At 44.3% G+C, this 25399-nt stretch overlaps 1 protein-coding gene across 8 annotated transcripts in view; it reads right to left on the bottom strand.

Annotated features, from left to right (window-relative positions):
- The window catches only part of nrxn2b (neurexin 2b), a 749542-nt gene that overhangs the window by 371420 nt on the left and 352723 nt on the right, over nt 1-25399 (bottom strand). For 6 of the 8 annotated variants that reach the window (XM_086165979.1, XM_086165985.1, XM_086165983.1 and 3 more), the window contains 4 exons: nt 23096-23534; nt 20471-20854; nt 16725-16928; nt 14286-14312 (listed from right to left, as the gene is read on the bottom strand). In XM_086165979.1, coding sequence (XP_086022105.1) covers nt 14286-14312; nt 16725-16928; nt 20471-20854; nt 23096-23534 — 1054 coding nt within the window. The remainder of the gene's footprint in view (nt 1-14285; nt 14313-16724; nt 16929-20470; nt 20855-23095; nt 23535-25399) is intronic. The other 2 variants (XM_086165981.1, XM_086165984.1) reach the window with 2 other exon arrangements.

The raw sequence follows: 25399 nt of genomic DNA, 5'->3' as shown, positions 1-25399 counted from the left end.
CTCGATGTCTTGTTACGGTTCCATAAGAAATCCTATGCGTAGGTGCTTGGTGGAAATCATAAGCCACGCCTATTTTTGGACACTTGTTGGAGACTGGGGAGCGCCATTTTCAAAAACCCCTGTTGGATGATGATACTATGAAAGGAGATCACACCTTTTCTGTACTCTTGACTTTGGACTCACTCTAGTTGCCATGACAATAGCCCCTTTCACAGTGCAGGAACTTTTTGCAGTTCCTAGAAACTTTTCCAGGAACAAGTCCGTTTCTTGGTGCGTTTGGACAAGTTGGGAACTAGGACCCTCATTTTCCAGAACCTTCCTAGCTCCCACTCTGAGGCAGGGTTTCTTTATTGCTCAATGGGAGCTCATACGTGCTTGGTGATTGGTGAAACTCTCAGCTGTTTTCTTGGGATCAAATGGCAAGAAGCTGCAAGCAATGGAGCGACAAAAAGGTCAAACTCTTCTCGATTGGTACGGCTCAAAGGGATTTCCAGGAATTGCAGAGGAATATCTGCATTTTGGCCAGAATAAGTGCAGAATTAGCTAACTGCTAATAGGGCCCCTCACACATTGAAGCAGTGCAGGGAGAAAATAAAAACACTTCAAACATCTGATAGTTCATGGTTATTATTCCATGAACATTGAGGCAGCTTCCACCTCCATGTCTTCTACCTGTTCATCTTGGGTGGCTTGTTTTTGAGTTTGGAGCTGAAGGTGCACGTTGCAGACCCTTTGAGTCTCATCTGTCCCTAAAGGTAAAAGGTTCCCTTGGACGAGGCTACATCCAGGAACCGTATTGGAGCTGGACGGTTCTTCAAACCGTTCTGCCCAGAATCATCTAATAGTAAAGGAAGACAAATAATTGATAACCAACATCCTCCACACCCAGCTTGTCATCTCCAAATATGGACACAGTAGCCATTCTCACTTCAAACCCCTGAGATTTACATCGCCTGAAAGAGAAACAGTCTAATAATGAAGCGATGGGTGGAGAGGTGGGAGGTGCTTTATCATCAAAAAGAAAGTGAGCAGCAGCCGATGGAGGAAAAAAAAAACAAACGGATGAAAGAAAAGGGGGAGGAGAGCTGTGGAGATCACCATGGACGCAAGATGATTGGAATGGATTTTTCATGCAGAGCGTAAAACAAGGAGGTAAAACGAATGCTGACCGAGGGGGATTGGGATACCTGGGGGGCGTAGATGTATTAAAGTCTGTGCAGATTAATTACAGAATCTGTACGTGCACACTGACTGAGAAATAATGCATATTTCTGATTCATTAAAACATGCTTGCATGTGACTGATGTTTACAGTTCAACATGAAAATGAAATTTAGTCATTTGTGTTAGCTATGTTAGGCTAATGTGTACGGTGGAGCGTGCTTTACTTTACTTTTATATTTAATTCATTCCTTTATCGCCCAAGAAGAACTGGATGTACAGCCCTTCAATTAATCCTGTCATATTATATCAACAATGGTACATGGCAGAAATTTTACGCCTCCAATAATTAAATAAGAAATTAATGTAAAAAATAGAAAAGTAGACGGGATTCGATGAGGCATTCCAACGTGGTACCAGCAGAACCTACAGCCATTTTCAAACAGGAGATGCATTTGAAAGATGCAAAAGCATCGATCTCCTGCAAGCAGAACAGAGGCTTCTGAAGGACCATGTGCAGTGCATGGCAAACAAGTGCAGCAGCTTCTGTTGACTAAATCAAAGCAAGAATCCATTACGAACAGGAAGCCACGTATCATTATCTGTGAAGGAGATGCTTCGTCTTCAACCGTATCTGCAGGAAAAAGAAAATCTTAACATGATCCTCTGTCCAGGAAGCACTAAAGTGAAGTCAATGCCAACTGTCTCCAGTCATCAATCTTGTGTTTATTCTCTATTCTCCCTCCGGTTGCTATCCAAGTCATCGAAAACAGAGTAGTAGATAAGAAAATCAGACTGGCATGCAGTGATATGGTAAAAAAAGGAAAAAATACACAGCTTAATTCAATATAGATATGAACGGAAATCAATACAGGGTACTAAATCTGGAAGAGTTAACAATCAATACACGTGCATCGAGTATACGTTAAACATGAACCCTTATTCTCTGTCTGATATTTATCTGCCAATAACTGGTTCAATACATACTGTACTATTATCATTCTTATAAATAATGATCATCATTATTTGCATTGCTATGCATATTTACTATCTATTATTATTATCATTATCATTATTATTATTATTATTATTATTATTATTATTATATTTGTTTGATTTTAATATGATGCTGATAATAAAAATAATAGTAATAATTCATTTGTGACATTCCAGTTATGTATAAGGGGCAGATTCTGTTCCTTGGGTCTGTAGGGTCTGAAAACAGTTTGCATGGTTTTTCTACCTTCCTACCTCCGTGGGAGGTGTGTGTGTTAGTGTGCTAGAGTGTTTGTGTGTGTGTGTGTGTGTGTGTGTGAGCGTGCTCCTCGATCCAACCTTGCAAAGGAGAGCGTTGCATGCTTTGCACAATGGATGCATCTCCCACACACGAAAACACAGCCCTGCTTTCCTGCTGTGCAAACAGACCAGGGCTCCTAATTGAACCATCAGGGGTTTGAGAGACTGTGTGTGTGTGTGTGTCAGCGAGAGAGCCATGTTGTTTTACTCTGTGTGCTTCAAATTTATTGGACATTATGGGTCTTTCAGGGCTTTTACTTTGTATTTACACATTTCCAGTGTCTGTTTGCATGTTTGCTGGTGGCAACAGTTTGTGTGTGTGTGTGTGTGTGTGTGTGTGTGTGTGTGTGTGTGTGTGTGTGTGTGTGTGTGTGTGTGTGCGTGTGTGTCGCGGTTCATGTGCCAACCCCATGTCCCCTCTCTCCTTTGCCATCTGGGCTCTTGGCGAGGCTCCTCTGTGCTCCACAAGCCTCCACAGGCCAAGCACATACACACACACACACACAAACACTCTATCAGGTGTTTGAACGATCTTCTCCATCAACACCTTTGAATGACGCAGTTGCACAACACACACATTCATGTGCACACACACAGATCTCTATCACGCTTCTGGAACCCACTCCTCAATCTGTAGCTCCACTGAATCTGGTTGTCTCCCATTGATTTGTCTGGAGCAGAGCTTCACAGCATGTGTTCTCCTAAGTTCACACAGCTGACCTCCTCCTCCAAATCCCATGAATAACACATTTCCTAGTGTCAGGAGCTAAAGTTCAGTAGGATGAGCTCATAGACTTTTTGAATTTCCAAATAGAGATCCATATTTCCACATCAGATCCGCGCCCATCAGTATGGGGTTGCCATCGGTCCTCGCTCGGCTTAGCTTAGCCACTCCTGCTATTCTATTAAAGATAAAGACAATTTATTCCCTTGCTCCGAGTCTTATTTTTCCCGCCGCTGGGATTGACACGGCACATAGATCTGATGTGGAACGTAATATTGACTCACAGGTATCACTCCTGGTGAGCTTTTGAAAATGCGTCAGCTGCGTTGGATGTTGTTTGCCAGCACGCACAGAATACTGCCTCTGCTACAGGGGGGCTGGGAGCAAATGATAATCTGAGCTCTTCAAAGTAAACATTTTATTTCTCATGTTATTATACAGTTATGGTTGATGTTGTTGTTGACATTGTCATTATTATTCATTATAATTATCATTACTGCTGTTATAATGATTACATTTACTGTTGTTGAGATTATTGTTTTTATTATTGTTATTATTAATAGTATCAATTATAGGATTACATTTGCTGCTGCTGAAATTATAATAAATATTTCACCATATTATTATTACTATTACTATTACTATTACATTTGCTGCTGTTAAGATTATCTTCAATTATTATTATGATTATGATGTTTATAATTGTTATTGTTTGCTTTTATTGTTGAGCTTGTCTACGAGTATTAGTTGTAGTATCATAATTGTAATTGTTACAGCTTATTTTTTAACATTTTGATTTTATTCATTTTAAAATAATGTTTCATTAATTAATTGCAATTTTTTAATTTTATTATATATATATATATATTTTTTTATGAACGTAGAAATAAATGTGTTCCGGAACTCTGTTTTATCCATCCAACACTTGTTTTCCATCTAGTATATTTCCACTTGTGGTTGAGCAGTTATGAGGCCATCACCGTGGACATCTTTCTTCCCCTCCCTTCCCCACGCCTGATTCTAACGTCCCCTGAGAATATGAACCCCACCGCTTGTTAATGTTCTGAAAGATTCAACAGGCGGCGGTTGAGGAGGTTTTTTGGACGCTCCGCCTCACTGGACCCACCGATTTCCCAATGCCCTTTTCATCATGCGTATCTCTGGTGAGTTCTCCTTTGTGCCAGCCGGCATCGGAGCAGATGGGTCAGTTCGGCATGGCATCACACCGGCCGACCCGGCGGCACGTCAATCAGGCGGTCACGGGCCCCGCTGCCAAACAACTGTGAGATCAGGTTTCAGTATGTAACACATACATGCACAAACACAACCGCAAGCGGAGTTAACGCTGCGGAAGGCTCGGGTCTCCATCACTCACACACTCCACTTCCCTTCAAAAATATCTACAAGTCCCTTCGACCCATCAATTACTAAAATCAGAGACACACAGCCTGACCTCGGCACGGACACACAAACACAATCCTCCCTCCGTCGGTCTCGGCTGCTGACGACAGGCTGCGTAGAGGGGTTGCTGGAGGTTCGCTCCTCATAACCTTCACACTGAAAAGCACGAATCCGCTATTGTCTGGATGGACGCCGCACTGATTCATCTATTTACGGCGCGTGCTTCATCGAGGAAACACATAAAAACAATGTGCAAGATCGAACGGCTGTGTAATGAGATTGCATATGTGATATGGAATATGCAAAAAAAAAAAAGACCATAACATGCACAGCCTTATGCTCCAAAATGACTTCAGCTTTATGAGGTCCATTTGAAAGTGAGACAGCTTTCCATAACAGTCATTTTGGGTCTAAGGTTTTACAATAATAACAACAACAATAATAAAAATAATCCAAGCAATGATGACCACAATAATAATCACAACAGCAGTAATTGTAATAATCAGAAGTATTTATTTCTTTGGGCTTTTCCCTTTAGGGGTCCCCACAGCAAATCAACCTTCTTCATCTAACCCTGTTCTCTGTATCCTCCTCTCTCACACCAACTATCTTCATATCCTCTCTCACTACATCCATAAATCTTCTCTTCTGTCTTCCTCTAGACCTCCAACACCAGCATCCGTCTACCAATACATTCTCAGTCTGGCTTCTCTGACCTTCTCTCCAAAACATCTAACATGTGCTGCCCCTCTGATAGACTCATTCCTGATCCTATCCATCCTGGTCACTCCCAAAGAGAACCTTAACATCTTCATCTCTGCAACCTCCAGTTCTGCCTCCTGTCTTTTTATCATTTTCTATGTTTCTAGTCCATACAGCATCGCTGGTCTCACCACTGTCTTGTACACCTTTTCATTCTGGCTGATAGTCTTCTATCTCATAGTACCACTGACACTTTTCTCCACCCATTCCAACAAGCTTGAACCCGTTTCTTTACCTGTTTTCAACACTCCCTTTGTTGCTCTGGACTGTTGACACGAAGGACATGAAATCCTCCACCTTTTGGATCTCCACTCTTTGTAGCTCTACCGTTCCACCCTGGTTCCTCTCATTCACACACATGTATTCTGTCTTGCTGCGACTAACTTTCATTCCTCTCCTTTCCAGCACATATCTCCACCTCTCTAGATTTTCCTCAACCTGTTGTCTGCTCTCACTACAGATCACAATGTCATCCACAAATAATAATATTCATAATAACAATCAGAAAAAGGAAGAATAACACAACTGTTGGTCATACTAATAAGAAGAATGAAATAATTATTGCACTTGCAATAATAAAAACAGTGATAATGGTAATAATTATTTAACACATGCTAAAGGTAGAAGTATAATGATGATTATTTTTGATCATTATTACCTAATTAATTCATGCATTTGCTTATTTTAATAATCTTGTTATTTCTGCGTACACCTGTGACAGCTGTAGAAATTCTGCATCCATTGTTCGGTGCTGCGCTTAAAATGAATTTATCTTCTAGAACAGCTATTCTAGCGTGATAATGATGAAAAAAGACCTCGGAATCCATTCATCAGCAGCCACGCCGGGTTTTGTGTGCCTTGCAAAAGGGATAACACATCATTATTGTTAATGAGCTCGACACGCTCGCTCTCCTTCCTTTGACGGAAACAACCGCCGCGCGATAACGGCGCCACTGACAGGGCATATGTAATAACCCCACGACGGATATGCCGCTTTACGTCGCGCCGCCACCGAGTGATTGGACTCGAGCATCGAAAGCCAGGAGCGCCATGCTCCGCGCGTTGTGAATCCAAAAGACAGAGTGTCCGGTGAGCGAGTATTCAACATATTCCAAAAAGCATTGGAGTCTGCATACTGATCCTTTTCTCCAAGATGTTCAGAATTCTACCTCGTCTGCTCAAAACATACACTCACGTCCTCCAGAGAGCAGCGGCTGCTCCGCTTGCGTCGAAGTTCAATCGTATTTCGGTGCCGTACGGAGTGAGCGGCTCATGCTACCACTTTACAAAAGGTGTCAACTCAAAGTTTGACATATAGAGCGGCGTGACTGTGGCTTCTCTTTAAAACCATTTTGCTCATCTTTATTCCCCTGATGCGCCACGTTCGTGCTCCGGAAGGCGTCTGCCGACGTCTGATAATCCTTTGATAAGTATGAGTTTTCCTCCGCGCAACTCATGATTAAAGTAACAGCAAACAAAACAAAAAAGAAACTGCATGAACTGAATCCCACAGCTTTTGTAGAAAGATTATGTATGTTGTTTGGAAGTGTATTTCAAAATAATGCATTGCACGAAGCACAAACAGGTGCTTGTCATAAGCTGTGATGTAGCAATGGCTAGCTTGTGCTAGGGAACACGAAGGGGCATAATTGTCTGCACCAAAGTCTAAATTCATTTTTATTTGTTTAAGTATTATATATTTGAAACATGTAGATTTGAGTATTGGTTGAGCTGCCATCCCACGATTCGTTAATGGATCGTTTCATTTTCAAACAGCTTTATTTTATTGCGTCTCCTGACTTGACTGTGATTATACCAAATAGAGACGGATTAACTTCGAAATAATGCAAGTATACTATTTTAAATTACACCATTTATATATTGACAATTTTTTATGCAATCACAAAAGGCTATTTCAAAACAAAAAAAAATTCTATTTGGATTTTTTTTTCCCTTCATGATTTAATTGTATTACTGAAATTGTAATTTATCATAAAACTTGTTTGAATGCAATCACAAAAGTATTCTGCACAAGCAACTATTTTTCAATTTATTTTTATAATTGTATCACTTATATTTTTATTGATGGTGCTGCCATCGTTATTGGTGTACAGTCTTTTTCTCCTCTATTTTCCCTTTATTCAGCTTCCTTTTTTTTCCTCCCTCTGTCGCTCTTCAGGCAAGACGGCAGCATCGTTTACCAAAAGTGTTATTGTACAAAGCATACAGGGGGAATGGATGTGGAAATGAGTTTTCTACCGCGGTGAGCAGGGAGGGCTGAGGGCTCTTTGATGGAGTCAAGTGACCCATATGGACCGGCTTTTTCCTTTTTCGTTGTTTTTCTGCAGTAGGGCGCATTGGCCATTGCGACCTCTCTAGCAAAAGGCAGGATTCTTTTTGTGCTACACCCACGACGGGAGACTTTCTCCGCCGATGATACCACGTGAGTGTTATCGCATTTTCAATCACTGGGCATTCGGGGGCGGATCGCTACAAATGTTGTGAGAAGCTTGGGGTGTGTGTACATTAAAAAACAAAACAAAAAAAACAGCAGCCGGGTGTCGGCAAAGGCTGATAAAACTCTGCGTGACATCCTTGTTATGACAATGTGTCTGGTTTTCTTGTATTTTCAGATTCCTTCCACTTCATAAAGATATGTGTTCTCCTGTGAGAGGATTGCTACTAAAGAAAGGAAGTCCTTGTCACGTTCACATACATCGCAACATCATCAGCGAAACGCCTAATCTGCACTGAAACCATCGGGGAGCATTTCTCTGTCGTGGGTTACTGGAGTTGAAGGAATATTCTTGTGAGCGGTACTGCGAGGGTTAGGACAGCGTTGTCACTTGATGAAGTAAGAAAGAAGGCGAAGGAAGCACATCAAATAGCCTGACCCCCAGCAATGATTTTTTACTTATGACCCTTCCTCTGCACCAATCACAGAGATATGTAAGCTGGAGAAAATATGCATTCATAATTGGGTCTGTCTTCCTTTCTCTGTAGCAAAATGCCTGCCATGCGACCTGGTATGTTGGCATTTCTATTGTTCATGAGCCATCATGGGGCCACAGCTCTCTCTGGGGTGGGGGTGGTGTTCACACCAATGCTTTGGCATCCATGATGTTTTGTCGGCTTGTTGCCGTCCCTCTTGCATTGCAGATGCCCGCCAAGGCTAATACATCGGTGAGAAATATTTGATTTCGGGGCGCAGGTGATAACCGTAAAGCTAGCTCGGCTGCTCCAGGATTCTACAGCTCCCATTTGGGGTTTCAAATGCCCGACAGTTCCTTCCTCTGCTCCATACTGCACTTAGCTTCTTATCAGTTTCCTTCAGTCTCCCGCCGCCTCCTATCTCTCGCTCCTTGCCTAAAGATGTTCCCAAGGGGATACTAATTTAGGATTTGAACCACATTTCCCTGTGTGGTTTGGCAGACAGACAGAGTCCGACGGGATCGCCGTCACTCCTCCAAGGCTGTATGGGTGCAGACAGCTCCAGGCTGCTGCCGATTCCCTCATTACAGTCTTTGTAATGAGTTGCCGTCTAACTCGTCTGTGGTGCCATGAAGCACTGATAGGAGACAGAGTGATCATGGTCCGTGGGCGGCAGTAAAGGGCCCCCATTCCACATTCAAGAAAAAAAAAAGCTGATTGTCTATGGGGGTCTCCAAAGGCCAATGAATTCTGCAAGTGCCTTTTTTAAGTCAGGAAAGGAGGCAGACAAAAATACAACTTCCCAATACCTCTGGGTTCCCTCAGGGTCTCCAGCTGCTTCTCAAAACATGAATTGAAGACTATGAACTCACCAAAGTTAGCGACTCCACATGCACATTAAAAGTCTTTCACATCTTGCAAGCTGCCAACTGTACCATCAGAAGCAACCCCGGTTTACTCAATTTCCTCCAGGATCAATAAAATACTTCTGATTGCCTTCGGCACCAGCTAAAATCCACTCGGCCCGTCTGCAACCATGTCAACAGGACACAGGGTGGTGGGGCCTGAAGGTTGACGGACTAAGAACGGATGTTAGGTATGCACAGGGGGTCCATTCCAAATATCAATTGCAGCACATGGTTGTCCTCCTCTGCTTCCTCTTCTTTCACACCAATTAACTTCATAACGCTCTTTCATCCCATCCATCTGTGCTGTAGTCCTACTGCCAAGCATTTCTAACCTCTGCATCCTTCGATCTAGATCCTCACTATCCCACCTCTGTCCAAATGCAAACCATATCAGTCGCTGATTGAGTAATTTTAGAACATCTAACATGTCCTGGTCCTCTGACAGACAGATTCCTGACTCTCTCCATCCTCCTCAGTCCAAAAGAGAACCTCCACATCTTCATCTACACTGCTTCCAGTCTTCTGAGTCTCACCAGACAACATGGCTGCACTTCTTTGAAACCTTTTCTTTCATTCAGGTAGATACTTTTATCACTCCTTACACATTCCTTCACTTATTCAAACGTGCTTGCACACGTTACTCCACTCCTCTAGACTGTTGACCCTAAGTACTTACTCCACCAGTAAATTAAAGTTAAATAAGTTAAATACAACTTCACTGAGACTCATGGTGAAAAGTTCACGACAGCAGAACGCAGAGAAATCAAAGATAGGCAGGAGGACGCTGGGGTCCCTGAAGTCCGATGGGAAAGAAGAACAACATGGCAAATAAAGGGACTGGGGTTGCAGCTGGGTGGCAGCTGTGTGTGCAGGTTGACCCAAACAGCTGATGAGGTGGGACCGCAGGACAAGCACTGAAAACTCTTTGTACCCTCACCGGTCCACTCAGGCTTTTCTTATTCACACACATGAATTCAGTTTGCTACGGCTAGCCTTCATCTCTCTCCTCTCCAGAGCATACCTCCACCCCGCCATCTGTTCCCTGCTCTCTCTACAGATCACAATATTATCTGCAAATATCAGCAACCATGCAGATTATTGTCTAACTTCATCTGTCAGCCTGTCAATCACCATAGCAAACTGGAAGGGCAGATCCCAGATCCACTCCCATCTCCACCTTGAACTCTGTCACACCTCCGATGCACCTCGCCAACATCTTCGAGCTCACATACATGTCCTGCTCCAAGCTAACACACCTCCACTCTTGACTTCTTCGCACAGCTACAGCTCTGCTCTCGCGCCCAGTTGTATGCTTTTTCAAAACTTACAAAGGCTCGATGCAGCTACTTCTGTACATTCCTGTTCGGGTTGTAGTTACTTTTGTCTTATTTAAGATGATGTAACTGCACTTGCAGTACGAGTTACCCTTGTTTACTCTTGTTTCAAGAGTCTGTAGGAGAGGAGATATTCTGAGATAAATTTTAATTTAATGGTAGGTTCTCAATAGTTATCGATCAAATTATACTATTACTGTTATTTCCCATCAGCACTAATCAGGGAGATTTCTGGTAGTAATTTGATGCTTCCGACTGACCCTTCCATTGATGTAGTTCGTCCTTATGTGTGTGCCTCTATAAGGCAGAGCATGCAAAATCAAGTCACCCTATATCCCAGTGCAATAAAAGAAAACATTAATGAATCAATTTAGTTTTCAGAAAAGGGCAGTAATAAAGAGAATGAAAACCCTTTCTGGGATTCGCAGTGACTCTTGAAGTCTGTCATGACCCCTTTTTTCAAAGTTGTGTTCTTGTCTACTTGTAAAAGTAGCCACTAAAGTTGCTAATGGGGGAAAAAAATAAAGATAAAATAAAGATAGTGACAATTTATTTCCCACTCAGTCCTCAGCCTCATATTTACAGTATCATGATTGTATTGTAAAAATTAAATAAAATAAAAATAATTATGATTCAATTAAATTACATTAAATGCATTGTGCTTTGTTACCTTTTTAGATCTACTGAATTCAGCCTTTAACTTTACTCTCTCCAATTTTCACAAGTTCATCTGCCCACAGATGTGAAGACACCATTCACCCTCTAATTTCCACGTCCGGACAATATAGGGTCTCCAACGAACCTCCTGCATGTGTTTAGATTGTGTGAGGAACCCGGAGAACCCTGAGTAACCCCACGCAGACACAGGGAAAACATGGAGACTCCACCACCAGGGACCTTCTCGCTGTGAAGCAGAAACACCAACAACACCGAGCAACCAAAATAAAATGAAAACCAACTCAAGAGTTTCTGAATTGGCCGTGGGAGAATGAACAGCTTTATACCTTAGAGTTTTAAAACCTTGACAAGGACATCGCTGCTACGCTTCCCAGAAGCAACCGGCGTCCGAAACGGCACGAAATGTCACGTTTTGCAAAGGCAGGTGGCGAAACCGCCCTTCCTCGCCGTGGCGCTGATTAAGTATTCCTTTGAAGCTCACATGGGCTTCAAAGCGTTTTTCCCCCCTTTTTTTTGGGCCCAGTTCTGTTTAACATTTTATCAAGCATTTGGGTAATTTCCATGCAGCGGATGCGTGGAAAATCAAATGAAGTTGTGGTAGCTGTATATTTATGTTTTCTTTTTTAATACGATTTGAAAAAAATATCTTTATGATTGCTTTTATTTGCTTACTTATTTAATTTAATAGTGGCGACATCATGCTAATAGCCACGTCACATTTTGACCGCAGGATAAAGTACAGGAGGTTAATCTCCTCCGGGCTGTTGAATCACCCTTAAATTAACATCCAAACCCAATCAGGAAGTTGCCAAAGTGAATTAATGCCGACTCGTGAAACTCAACAGGCTGCAGGACGACGACCACACATGTTCTTGTTGCTTTGGGGTTCAACGCTTGCAAAGGAGTGGAGAGACGGCGGGTTTGAACTGTCCAATCAGCCGAGGAAAAGCTGAGACTGTAATAATTCCCGAATGAGTCATTTTCACACGATTTCTCAGCAACACATCATGGAACCTTCAGCAGGACCTTCTTAGGAGGCTCCGTCCCGCTGAGGTCACTCACGCCAACAAAATAAAGGGTTTGGCAGGCCGCAGACGGCTACTGTACTGACGTGGAAGGGGGAGACAGCGGAGATCGCCTCCTACTGGACAGGAAGCAGGAAGGAGGAGATGCTGTGAGATCTGGGAGGAGATACTCGCCCGCCGAGTCCTATGGCTAAGGGTCGATACGGCAAACGACTGTTAGCGAGAAACTGATGAAATAACCTCCTGGCCATGCCTGAGGTCTTTGCACACACACACATACAAGATTTCACAGTCCCCGGCATGTCAGGGAGGGTTTGTCAAAATTGCACTATACTGCGTACAACTGAAAAATAACAAACGCGTAGACTCCAGTTTCTCTCACGTAACGTTCCCGGCTTTATTTTTTCTTCTGTCTTCACGCCATCACCACCCAGCAAACCTCACAAACTACGCTTCCGCTCTCTGTTAAGGCTGCAAAATAAGAGCTCAAAGCATCTACTCTGGTTACAACTTGTAACAGGCAAACAGACTAGAAAGATATGTTACATAATCAATATGGCCAAATCATTGGACGACAACTTTTCATTCATTCATTTCCAAAACAGGAAGTGCAAACAACCGTGCCGCTTGTACTACAACTGAATCAAACACCAATTAACACAAAGTGCAGACTAATAACTGGTTATTTTTTAACTAACTAATAGGTTAACACGCCGTTAAAGTAGGAAGAGCTGTGTCAGTAAATTCCAGTCAAGTCTGTGCACAATATACATCGATGTTATGCTCTCATCTAGTGGCCAAGTAGGAAACTGCAGTTGATTCTGTCCTTGGGTTTGATTCATAAGAGGCTGTAATCAATTTGTATTGTAATCAGTATGTGTGTGTGTGTTCATGTACCACACTTATTCCAATAAACCTATTCAGTGATCATTAGTGTGGTAAAATGACATCCCCCTAATAATGCAAAAACATATATTTCTGATATTTAATGTGAAATAAACATAACATGTTAAATGAAACGTGTAATAACGTTGCATTACCGACATAATCTGTGCAAGATGAGTTTGGTAAACTGTAATAATGTCAAATTGTTTGCAAAACACACAACTATGAGCCGTCCTGCTCAATGTAATCAGCGTTTTTGATTCAGAAATTTAACAAAAAACTCAGCCATCTCCAGCTGCACATCACATAATAATCCCTGCATTATGCATTTTCTTAATTTAATTTTCGATGCATAATTTAATTCTTGCCAGAATGGCGTTTTCCTGCCTGCAAAATTGCTTTTCAAATAATTACTCTCAACATTATTTTTAAGCCGAAAAGAAAATAAATCAAATCCATGCAAAACAGAGTCGGCCGAAGCCTGCAGAGACTACGAGATTTAGATGAGCATCCCCTCCTCACACACACACACACACACACACAAACACACACACACACACACACAGCGGCAGGTTTTCTCAGTTCTAGTCACCGTGGCTTGCAGCACTTACCTGGAAGCTTGCTGTTCAATTGTCAGCGGCCGTGACGGAAATAACACTTTGCTATCTTTTTGCCAGCGTGTGGCGGGAAAACATTAGCTTGCTGGGGAAAACAAGTAGGCGCCGGGTGCCGTGCTATCCCAACCAATGGGCAATTAGCTTTCCGGGGCCCCGATGACAGTTTGTCCCCATTACCAAACAGTAAAATAGTAAAATTGTGTGTACTCATAAATATGAGTATAGATCTGAGTACAGATGATAATGAAATGAATAATTAAATGCATACATACATATATACATGTGAAAAAACAAATTAAAAAATGATGAGGATGAATACATATAGGAATAAATATGCATAAAATATAGTATGGGAGATAATCAGTAAATAAATAAACACACACATGGATAAATGAAGGAATACATGTAAGATTGGAAAAAATAAAATAAATAAAGAAAGAATGACAGTAAAAAGAAGAAGAAGAAGTAATGTTTCCGTTCAGGGGGTCAGAAAAGGGGCACAGCACAGAATTCAGATGAGACAGAGACATTTTCAGTTTAGATAAAATGGATAGAACCACTTACTGAGGCTACAGTCTATCCTGATACAATCTGGCGGGAGAGAGAGCGAAATGGTGAGATCAAATGAAAAGAGAAAAAAAGGAGAGAAGAAGAGATATAAGAGGGGAGAGAAGACATTTTTTTTTACATCCTTCAAGGTACATTCTGCAGACAACCAAGAAACTCTGGGGCCACCATCCGGGGACAGGCTCCGAGTCAGCATCACCCCTTCCTCCCCCCCAGCACACTTCCAAAGGGCTGCACGAGGCGAGGGCGGAGGTGTTGCCACGGCGACACTGGTTCCACCCGCCGACGGGCGCGGACCCAATTAAGCCGCCACAAAAACGACAGCCGGGCACATTTGGTCGAAACAGATCGAAGTCGCTGGAGCCAAGTCACAAAACAGTGGCATCGGAAAACCAAAAGTAACGCCTGATAGACTAATCAATATTTTAATATTATCGGGTGCGGATTTTATTTGCTTTCACTGTTTGAAAAAAACACACTTTAAATATCCGACTGACACCATTATTTGCTCACAATGTGGCCCGTGTTAACATTGCAAAGGTTATTATAAGTTATTACACATATCCTATTATTATAACACTCTGTTACTGTGTAGTAACACGCTGTTTACACATTTGCCGCATCGCAAACAAACGACCTAACTCTTCTTCCCTCGGAAATGCGCTTGCCTTCTGCAGCCTTTTGGACCCACAAGCCCCCCCACAGCGTAAATGCTTCGAGGAAAGGGTGATCTGCACATCCCAACCACCTCGTGCGCGCTGCACACAAAACCAGGACGAGCTTTTATTTATTCGCTTAGAAAAAAAAATAATTGCAGCTCCCGGGTAGTCAAATTTTCTTCGCCAAATATGTTGATTAGCTTTGTCAATATCCATTTCCGTGCCTTATATTTCTTTATGACACAAGATCTATATTTCTCTGTTTATTCCCCCATCTAGTGGTGGAATGGCAGGCGCGCATTTGGCCGCGTGACTGGGTTGTGGTCTCGGGCTGTCAACCGACACGGAATAGTGGACGCAAACAGCCAGTGACCGGCATCGCACTGTAAAATGCAGTCCCACAATAGTGTAATTACATTGTTATAATGGTACATTTTGTGTATAAAGTGTGTCCAAAAGCGAGCGTCGATGCTGTTGTGGCTGATAGAAATGGCCAGAGCACCGAGGCCAAGAGCACCCGCCAAGAAAACGCCATTGACGTAGCTCGTTGGCTAAAGCTATCCTTGCGGCGCCTCGGTAATGAGCTCATTAGAGGAACTTAATTACCTTATAAATGGAATTAAAGCTTGGATGGAGTTTTATTAAATGTCCCAGATTCCCAGCCGGCTGCGGGACGTGATTTCCCTTTTTGTAAATAATAATAATAAAAAAAAATATTATCTATGAATTCAGGGCTTTTTTAGATATTTGTTTCTGTCACTATGCAAATATGTAAAAAAAAAAAGATATTCCATATATTAAATTGACGACTTCATGTAATGCGTGTCCGTGTGTGTGTTTGTGTGTGTGTGTGTGTGCGTGTGCACGCTGGCGGTCCGGTCACTGGGGCCGTTTGCTCCGAGGCCGCAGACATACAGGCCCGTTGAAGGGATGAAAAGCTCCATCTCAAGCGGGGGTTTGGCCAGGGTGGGGTTATGGAGAGAACGTCAGAAGAAGAAGAAGAGAGAGAAAGAAAGGAGAGAGGGATGTCCATCTCTCCGACTGCCATCCCCTCCAGGTGGCTCGGACCCCCTCCTCTTCCTCGGTTCTGGGAAGAATCTATCCCTTCCAGGTGGACGTGGAGGAGGCCATGTGAGGAGGGGGTTGCCAGGTCGCACAAGTTCGCCCAGAGGAGCCGATAAATCGCTGCGGCGATGATTTCCATCCAAGGAACCGAGGCGATCGCTCATCTTCTACTCGACGCCTTCAAATGGTCGTGATCTGCATCCTTCTATCAGGTCCAGCAGGCGAACTTGGGGACCGTTGCAACCCCCCCCCCCCCCCCCCCCCCCCTGCACCACCACCACCAGGAGAACCATGAGGAGGAATTAGGGGGCAGGTTTGTGTTGGGTTGCTGATTCTGCTAGAGATGGAGCTTTTTTTTTTTTTTTTTTTATGAAGGGTAGAAAAGAAGGGGGATGGATTCGGGGTGGATGGGATTGGGGGGTAGAAATTAAAAAATAAAAAAATATTAAAAAAATTGCAGGAAACCACCCCCTCCCCGCAGGTGAGCTATAATTCTCCATAATGTATAATGTATAACAATTTTGGAGCACATCATCTGGCGTTTGTGCCCTCGACTTAGCATTAGCATTAGCATATTAGCTTCATAGACATCCATCGGGATGCAGTGCAAAAACAGGCGAAGGACGGGGGGGATGGCAGGGGGTGGGGGTGGTGTCATGGGTGACGCCAGGGCGAGGAGGGGGCGCGTTCACGATGCCGCACGCCGGCCTACCCAGGTTGACGGTGAGCTTGACCCTGCCACCATCCAGCTCCAGGCGCAGCGTGTCGGCGGACTCCTTGGACGTGGTGGCGGTCAGCAGGCCGTAGGCGCGCTGAGACATGAAGCGCAGCGCCACATCCTCCGCCTCCGTGTGCGTGGTAACCGGCATGATGATCTTCAGGTACATGCTCCCGTCGTAGCTCAGCACCGTCGCCTCTGGACACACAGCGGGGGAAAAAGTGTGTCCGTGTCAATTTTGTTTAGGTGTAATTTTCATCTTGGTAATGGGAGAGATGGATATCAGGTCCCGAAAGACACGAATAATGAAACACAATGTCATTTTACCTGAGATCATCTCACATGGTATTATGGTACCATCTCAATACTGTATTATCATAAATCATGATTATCATCATGCATTCATTCATTTATTCATTAATTCGTTCATTGAGAGCCTATGTTGGCCGTGATTGGGTGAGAGGTGAGGTTCATCCTGGGGCCCCCCAGTCGCTTCATTCATTCACATGTCATAAAAGACATTCACTTATTCATTTGCCTGTCATATAGACACATAAAAAAGGCATATGCTCTTGCATTTGCGTCATTTATAAAGACATTTAAGCATCCATCATACATTATGCAGAGACATACAACATTGAGTCCCTCATTCTTATGTTATATAGACAAATACAACCATTCAGCCTCTCATTCATTCATCTGGACATTGTAGGGTCTCCAGTAAACATCTGCATGTGTTTGGACTGTGTGAGGAATCCGGAGAACCCTGAGGAACCCCATGTAGACATGGGGAGAACATGGAGACTCCACACAGAAAGACCTCCAGGGAATCCAACCAGGGACCTTCTTGCTGTGAGAAGGAAGTGCTAACCGCTGCCACCGTGTTTGTTATCTAATTTTGGCCCTGTAGCCAACGTATCAGATTCTCCCCACCCTATTGTACACACACTTGCAGTTTAATACGGGGTGGAAGAGATGGAGGAACCTCCTCCTTGCTTTAACTCAAACCTCCACTAGATGACAGAAGAGCAACACCAACTTAGCCACAGCTGTGAGATCACCTCCCTTCAACAAAATAGACGTTTCATGCTCCGCCCCTTGCCGTCCTCATTAGAACTCCTAAAAACCCCTGTCTCGCCCAGTGCCCTCACCTCGGCGCACGTGCAGATGCAGAATGCAAATGGTTTCACCCCGAAAAGGAAAAAAACGCCTGCAGCTGTTTGAAAGCAACCAGATGTCTGAGGTGGGGTTTGTCTGGCTGTGCTCACCTTGCTGTGTTTGGTGTGTCGGCAAGGTTGTGTGACACATATGGCTGCAGACAGGTACTCGGCCAGAGTGACCCCCTGACCTCATGACCTCCACGGCCCTCGAGCTGCAACCTTGACCCCCTTCCTCTGCGAGCAGGTTGGACCAAAATACCACCATCTTTTTTTATTCATTCTGCCTTTGTGACCATCATGCATTTGTGATTTAGCAACTTTGCACTGAATAGGGTTCTAATGCAAATTTAGTACTATTAATACTATTACTAATACTATTAGTATTATTATTATGATTATATTTTTGTTAATTTTGTGTGTTATGTCGTTTGTTTGTTTTTTATTCTATGAAATCTATTTGATTTCATTGTTTTCATTTTATCTTATTTTATTTTATTTTATTTTATTTTATTTTATTTTATTTTATTTTATTTGCCAGAGCCACAGGGAAAAATTGGAGAGGAGGTGCGGGAACAACAACACATACATGGCAGAAGGCTACTCCAGCAATGATTGCTGGAAGGGGTGGTGCACCACCAGGAGGAAGCAGAAGGTGTGCCAGAGCTGTTTCCCCAGCCAAGCAAGGTCACTGGGTGAGGTGGGACAGTGTAGAAAGGAGGGAGATAACCTGGAGCGAGCTGTGGAACATGGTGGCCAAAACGCTGAACCACATATGGTGTCTTGCCATCTCCTTCCAACCTACATCTCTAGTTTAGCCAGAACCCAGCCAGTCTCCAGCATCCTGCCCAGAAGCCCTGAAGAACATCCTAGTGGGCTGCAAGACTGTCCTTACTCAAGGCAGATACACCTGGAGTCAAAACTGAGTGCTGAATAACCTGGCTGCAGCATTGGAGATGGAGGGTTACCAACAACGTCATGATCCGAGAAGCCCAGACTACCTCCTGGCAATCAACATCCTTCATCCAGGAAGTGGAGGAATGTGCGTTCACATCAGGAAATGCAAGCACACCACAGTCAGAGGCTCACCTCTCCTCCTGAAACTGTAGTTTACCAACCTGCCTGTGTCTAGACCTGATCGTCTAGTCCAAATCCTGAAGAAGTGTCCTCATCGTTGAGCGGTCCCTTGGGAGGAAGCCATCGATGAGACACTTGACAGGGAAAGGTTGAGGTATGAAAACTCGGCTGCCAAAGCAGATGTTGTAGGGTGGAGGGTACGTTTGCATCCAGCGGAGGTGGGCTGCAGAGGCTCCGAGGACAGGCTCAATGGAAAACAATCAGGGAGCTTAAGAATACAGCTGAAAGAAGTAGTCACTGAAGCGGCCAAATGACCTGGTACCTTCAGGGCATCCCATCAGCGGCGCACAACTACACAACTCTAAATCCCCATACAGACATCTCCAACACCAGCCTGCGTCCGCATTTGTTCAAAACCCAGCAGTATCTGTCCCGCTGGATTCCTATCCTGGATATTAAACTCCGGCTCTCTTCATTTCATTACAATAGCAACTTCAAATCTGTCCCTGAGGTGGCCTTGCCAGCTCTCCAGCTGGACTGCCTGGACACACAGTACAACCCCTTTCTCTCTCAGCAGCAATCCAACTCTTGCCTTTCCTGTTTTCCCTGCTTCTAAACTCGCCATCCCTGTCTCCTTCTTTGACCTACAGTTGCCCAATTCCCATTGGTGGCCTGCAGGAAGGTAATCTGCTCCAAGGTGATTGTTGTCCTTGACTGATCCGGTATGTTATAGGTGCATATTTAGTCCTTGAACAATTTTCATCCCAGTATTGTCAAACTTAAGACCTCAAACTTCATCTGAGACAACATCACCAATGTCAGCATTGTGCTGATTTATCAAGGAATTCTAGCATGCAGTCCTAGAAAGCATTTTTCAATTTAATTGTATTTAATTTTTTTTTTTTTTTTTTTTCAATTTTACTTTATTCTTGCCATGATACAGGAGTACTCATCAGTGTGTCACATATATTTAATTGAATTGAATTTAATACCTAATTTCTAATTTAATTTTGTTTTATTTCTGCCATGGGATGGGAGTGCTCATCAGTATGCCACATGAATTTAATTTACATTTTATTTTATTTTATTTTATTTTATTTTATTTTATTTTATTTTATTTTATTTAGACTTTGCACTTTTACTTTGATTGATAGAAATTCTTTCCACCGAAGCAGTGACGGATGTTTGACCCACATATGTCTTCTAGTGGTCCTCAGATCCCCTTGGCCTCAATCTGATCTTTAGATGAGGCCATCTTCCTAGGACATGTCGGCTAAAACCGTCCAACACACTTTCAGATCTGAATCAAGTTTCAACCAGTTCATCAGATGTGGGCCAGTCCTTGTTTCACTCAGCTCTTGGAAAGGCCCGATCCCCGAAACCCAAGCTATCTGACTCAGACTTGCACATGAGGTAAACGTGCACCCATGCACGGCGGGATGACGTGTGCTCCATCCATACAAGTGGGTCCCTTGAGGCGAATGAGCGGGAGTCCATTTTGCATACCTATTTCGCAGTTGGCGCCCAGAAACCCGGTGCCGGTGCAGTCGCAGATGTAGCGATTCCATCCCTCCTTGCACAGCCCGCCGTTGCCACAGGGGGTGCTGCTACAGCGTTTCTGCAGCTCGCGGGTGCAGAAGCTACTGACGCCAAAGGCGCTCTGGATCTCAGCCAGGCGCCGCACATCGCGGCTCTTGCCGTCTATGAAGAGGTCGCGGACGCAGCCCACGTAGCCGTAGTTGAGCAGCGCCGTCCACACCTCGGGCGGCAGGATGAGATCCGACTTGGACTCGGGCAGCCCGCCGAGGTACATGTTGCTGTCCAAGTCTAGGATCTCGCTACCCTCCGGCGAGCTGAAGGGCATGCTCCGGCCGTTGACGGAGATGGATCCTGACGACAAAAAATATGAAGAGGTCAGCATGGGGGCCAGATACATGAACATGCATACAACATGGAGCAGGAAGTGACCGATGTGCAGTCACGTGGTTGGGTAAATAGTTGGGTGCGGGGTGCACAGGACGTACACAGGGAGGACAGATGATCGCGGTGCAGGAGCGTCCGTCTAATGCGCCGGTAATCGGGTAAATGGAGAAGAAGGCAGCAGAATGCAGCACAGCCCCCTTTGCTATCCCGTGATTAACGACGTCGTCTTAATTTTCTATTAAAAGCCAATTATAGCTGGCACAGCGGCCGCATCAGGCGCGCATTGTTTTTTTTTTCTCACTACACCCCTTCCTCATTATGACACGCCATTAAAGGCCGAGATGTAATGTCCACGTCGCTCGCCCACCTACGAGTCGTTCATCAGGCGCCGTGCTCTTGGTGTGCCCGCAGTTACCCGCTGGTCGGCGTGCATATTGGCAATAAACCCCCGGTAACCACCACCACTTTGGGCCTTATTAATAAAACATATAATATTTCATCTGGTTTTCTTTTTTCAAGGCTATGAAGAGGAAGAAACCATCCTAAGCTGAATTAAAGTCAACTGCGGTTCTGGGACCGTCAAACCATGCGGTATCTCAAAGGTATCGTTTTGCTCAGCGCTCTCGACTTGTAGAAAATGTTGGATGAAAATGCCATTAAAGGTGAACTCTGACGCCGGATTGGAGCCTCTCTTTACAAACTTGACTCCAGACTCACTCCACTTGCTTTAAGGATACACTGTATTAACGTTTTGCAGTTCCCAAAACCTTTTCCAGGAACTAGGCTGTTTCTTGGTGTGACAGAATCTCAGTGCCCTTGAACCATCTTAGCTTCTACTCTGACCCAGGGTCTTTTGGGGTTTCCATGGGAACTCCTAGGTGCTCGCAAGTCAGGCCCATTACCAGAAACTTGTTGAAGACTACAGAGCGCCATTTCTTAAAACCCTTCCTGGGCACTGGTCAGATGTTTTCTTGCGACAAATTGGACAAAAGCAGCTTGAATTGGAGTGCCGAAGAGGTCTGAGCTTTGGACCCTGAGGAGGTTTGCAGTCCTCGCAGAAGAACGTCAACATTACGGGCAAAAATAAGGCCTGAGTTAGCAAACAGGTCGGGTCACTTCCTGGGAGAATGGCAAGCTAACAGCTAACAAAGCTTCCTGTGGAGGAGGCTAGTTCCTGGAACAGCTGAATAGTTCTGGGAACCAATTAGAACTTTCGGCCTAAAGAGCGGCTAATATAGGAGACAAATATCGTAAGTCATAACTCAACCCTCCTATTATTCATCCACTCTGATCTATATTTGATCAGATCTCTGATTTACAAGTAATTCATCCATTCTGTCATTCCACAAACTCTCTGACCTAGTTGTCAGAGATGTTTCGGCGATGAAATGGGATCATAAGTGTTTTTTCTCCAACTCTTCTCTCCTTCTCTGCAGGTGACAGGCATTTGAATGTGTATCTTAGTTTAATAGGAATCTTTACTTCCAAAGCTAATGCAGTGTGACAGCCCCCATTCCAGGGATTTTATGTTTGTGATGTTTGCAGATGACACTGTGAGCTGCCTTGAAAATCTAGATAGGTGGATAGATGGCCTGCAAAGGGGGGAGCGGAGATAAAGAAGGTGGATGCCTTTAAGTACCAAGGCTTAATAGTCCCAGTGAAGAGATGGAGAAATGTGTGCAAGCAGGTTGGAACAAGTGAAGAAAAGCAAATCAGACAGAATGAAACAGAAGGTGGAGAAGATGCAGGTGAGAGCTGCAGAGCTGGCAGTGTTGAGGTTCTTTTTTGGGAGTGATAAACATGGAGATGATCAGGAATGAGTCGATCTGAGGGTTCAAGAGAGACTGAGATGGTTTGGACATGAGGAGAGGAGGGATGGTAAAGATCCTGATAGAAAGATCCTGATGTTTGAGGACACAGAGAGGAATGATGGGAAGAAGGAGCACTTGAGGAGTGAAGAGAAGAGGGTGCAGAAGAGAGGGTCAGATGGAGGCAGATGATTGAAAGGAAAGAAAGAAAGAGAGGAGGAGTGTGTCCTTCACACACAAAACACCTTCTGGCGAATAAAAATATGAAATTACTGACAAACCAATGTGGGAAGATGTGAGGGAACCCCCCCCTCTGAACGCAGCCATGTAAATAGGTCACACCTTCACATCTCACTTTCCATCAAATCCAGCCTACGGGGTGGGGGTGGGGGCTCCTTACCTTTCCTGCCTTCTCTCTGAAAGTCCACGTGGCACCACTCGCCGTCGTTGACCTTCTTGCTGCTGGCCTTCAGCTTTGTTTTACCCGAGCCCATATCGATCAGCAGGTACAAATAGCCGTCCAGCAGCTCGATGGCAAAATAATCCGTCTTCAGCTCCCTGCCGTGCTTCTGCTCTTTGGCGCCCTGAGGGCGACCGTGGCTGAACAGCAAGAGGCCGCTGGGCTCCGTCGTACGGAAGTCAAAGGAGATCGATCCCGTCTTCTTCGTGTTCCACTTGGGCAGGGAGATGTACGACTCGGGGGTATCAAAGGTGATGGGGTCCAGGGCGGCCACGTCCTCGCAGCGGAACACCAGGTCGCCGTTCAAGGTGATTTTGGGGTTGTGCTCGATGGCCAGTCGTGAGAGCTCCAACTTAAAGTCGTTGTTCTTGTACACCACCTGGAGGGTAGGACATACAGACGGTTACCACCGTGCCTTTTGGTTTCTTCAAACCCCGAACGTCGCAGGTCGACCAAAAACAAATCCATAACTGCTGCGAATAATCTAAAGTATATGTCTGTGGAGGTTCTCAGTCTCCAATTCATTGTGAATTCTCGTTGAAATCTTCTTGATGTGGTAGCTTAATTTCCAGACGGTTCACTCCTCATACCAGAGGCTTCAGAAGTAAAGAAGCCTCTCGGTTGAGGAGTGAAAGGTCTTCAGGTCGGGGGAAGAAATTCAAGTCCAGTTGCCACGACAAGAACATCTGGACAATAAATCATACAAACACATCCAACCATTGACTTTCACTCAGGTGTTATATAGATTATTCCTGTTGCCAAGACAAGAAAAAGAAAGTATATTGATTGAAAGCATAAAGAGACACAGAAGACGACATCGCTATCCCCTGGATCATTCAGTCATTATTTACATTACCTACGCTGCCTCGCCTATCCCAGCCGTTATTGGCCGAGATCAGCTGATCACAGGGTCACACCTTGAGATGTACAACTTTTCCTCCTCTCATTGACAAAATTAGGGTCTCCTATGAGCCTCCCAGGTCTGGGAACCCTGAAAACCCAGAGACAACCATGGAGACACGGAGCCGCCCTGTTGGAATTGAGCCAGGGACCTTCCTCCCGAGAAAGAGAAGTGCTAACCACCGGACCGGCCTATCCCAATGAGTCCCGACCAAAAAAAAAGAATTGTTAAATAAATATAGATATATCAGGCTTCTTTGATTGTAACATGACTTTCTTCATCAGACAATCCCTTCCCGAGAAGGGCCCGGGGCCAGCAAGCTGCCCGAGGCCAACTCCCACAGATGTCTGGGAATCCCAGGAATCCACGGAAATCCTGGCCGCACAAATGGGCCATTAAACGCCCGATCGAATCCACAAAGCAAGCTATTCGGCGTTCCGCGATTATAACTTGATAGGAATAATGATAATCGCTCCTTGCAGAGTCAGGGAGGATAAAGGCGATCCGAAGCTCAAAGGGAACCCCGGTCTGGCGAGCGTTGCCTGCAGCCACGATGCAAATGTCTCATAAAAGCCTTTGAGGAAAACAATTATTATTTCAACTAGAAAAGCAGATTGGCTCGCATCCATAACCAATGGAGAGCAAAAGGCAAAGTGAATTATCCTTGTCTTTCATTGTTTTAGTTTTGTTTCATTATTAGCCAAACACAGCGTTCAGAGAGGTCTGCCTTCAGTTCAAACCCAATCTTGGTGTGTTTATGCCCGCTCTGTTTTCCCGGCCGTCAAGTTCCTTGACGGGAAATGTGCGTCAACTCCCTTGTCCTGCATCTCCAGGGTTAAGGAGATCATTCTGTTATTGGAAACATTTGTTCTGACATCTTCTGTTTGTTTGCCACTGAGGTGGGAAAAGTTCTACCCGTTCCCTCCTCTTCCTCAGACAAATGCATTCAAAGGAAGGTTGTTTTTTCCTCCAAGAGTAGTAAACAAGATGAAGTGATGAAATAATGATGCCCTCCACTCCCTCCTCCTGTCTCATTTTATCCCAGCAAATTATCTTATTATTCTTATTATCAATTATTAAATCAGGAGTCCATTCCTTCCGCCTGTTATAGCATCTATACTTTTGCCTTGTCGGGTTTCATTTGATTTCTTGTTTGCCGTTCATTCATTCATTCATTCATTCATTCATCCACTCATGCAGGGTTCACCCAGGACTCAAATAGAGACGTACAAGCATTCACCCATTCATTCCCGTATCATATAGAGACATACAACATTCGCCCCCTCATTCAAATGTGGTATAGAGGCACAAAATTATTCCCCCTCCCATCTAGGCCTCATTTA

This window comes from Fistularia commersonii, chromosome 19 (assembly GCF_037954325.1).
Source record: "Fistularia commersonii isolate RoL2024-O1a breed Wild chromosome 19, RoL_Fcom_v1.0, whole genome shotgun sequence".
NCBI classification, from domain to species: Eukaryota; Metazoa; Chordata; class Actinopteri; order Syngnathiformes; family Fistulariidae; genus Fistularia; species Fistularia commersonii.
The sequence above is the reverse complement of the archived record's forward strand: the minus strand, read 5'-3'. Positions and strand labels throughout refer to the sequence as shown.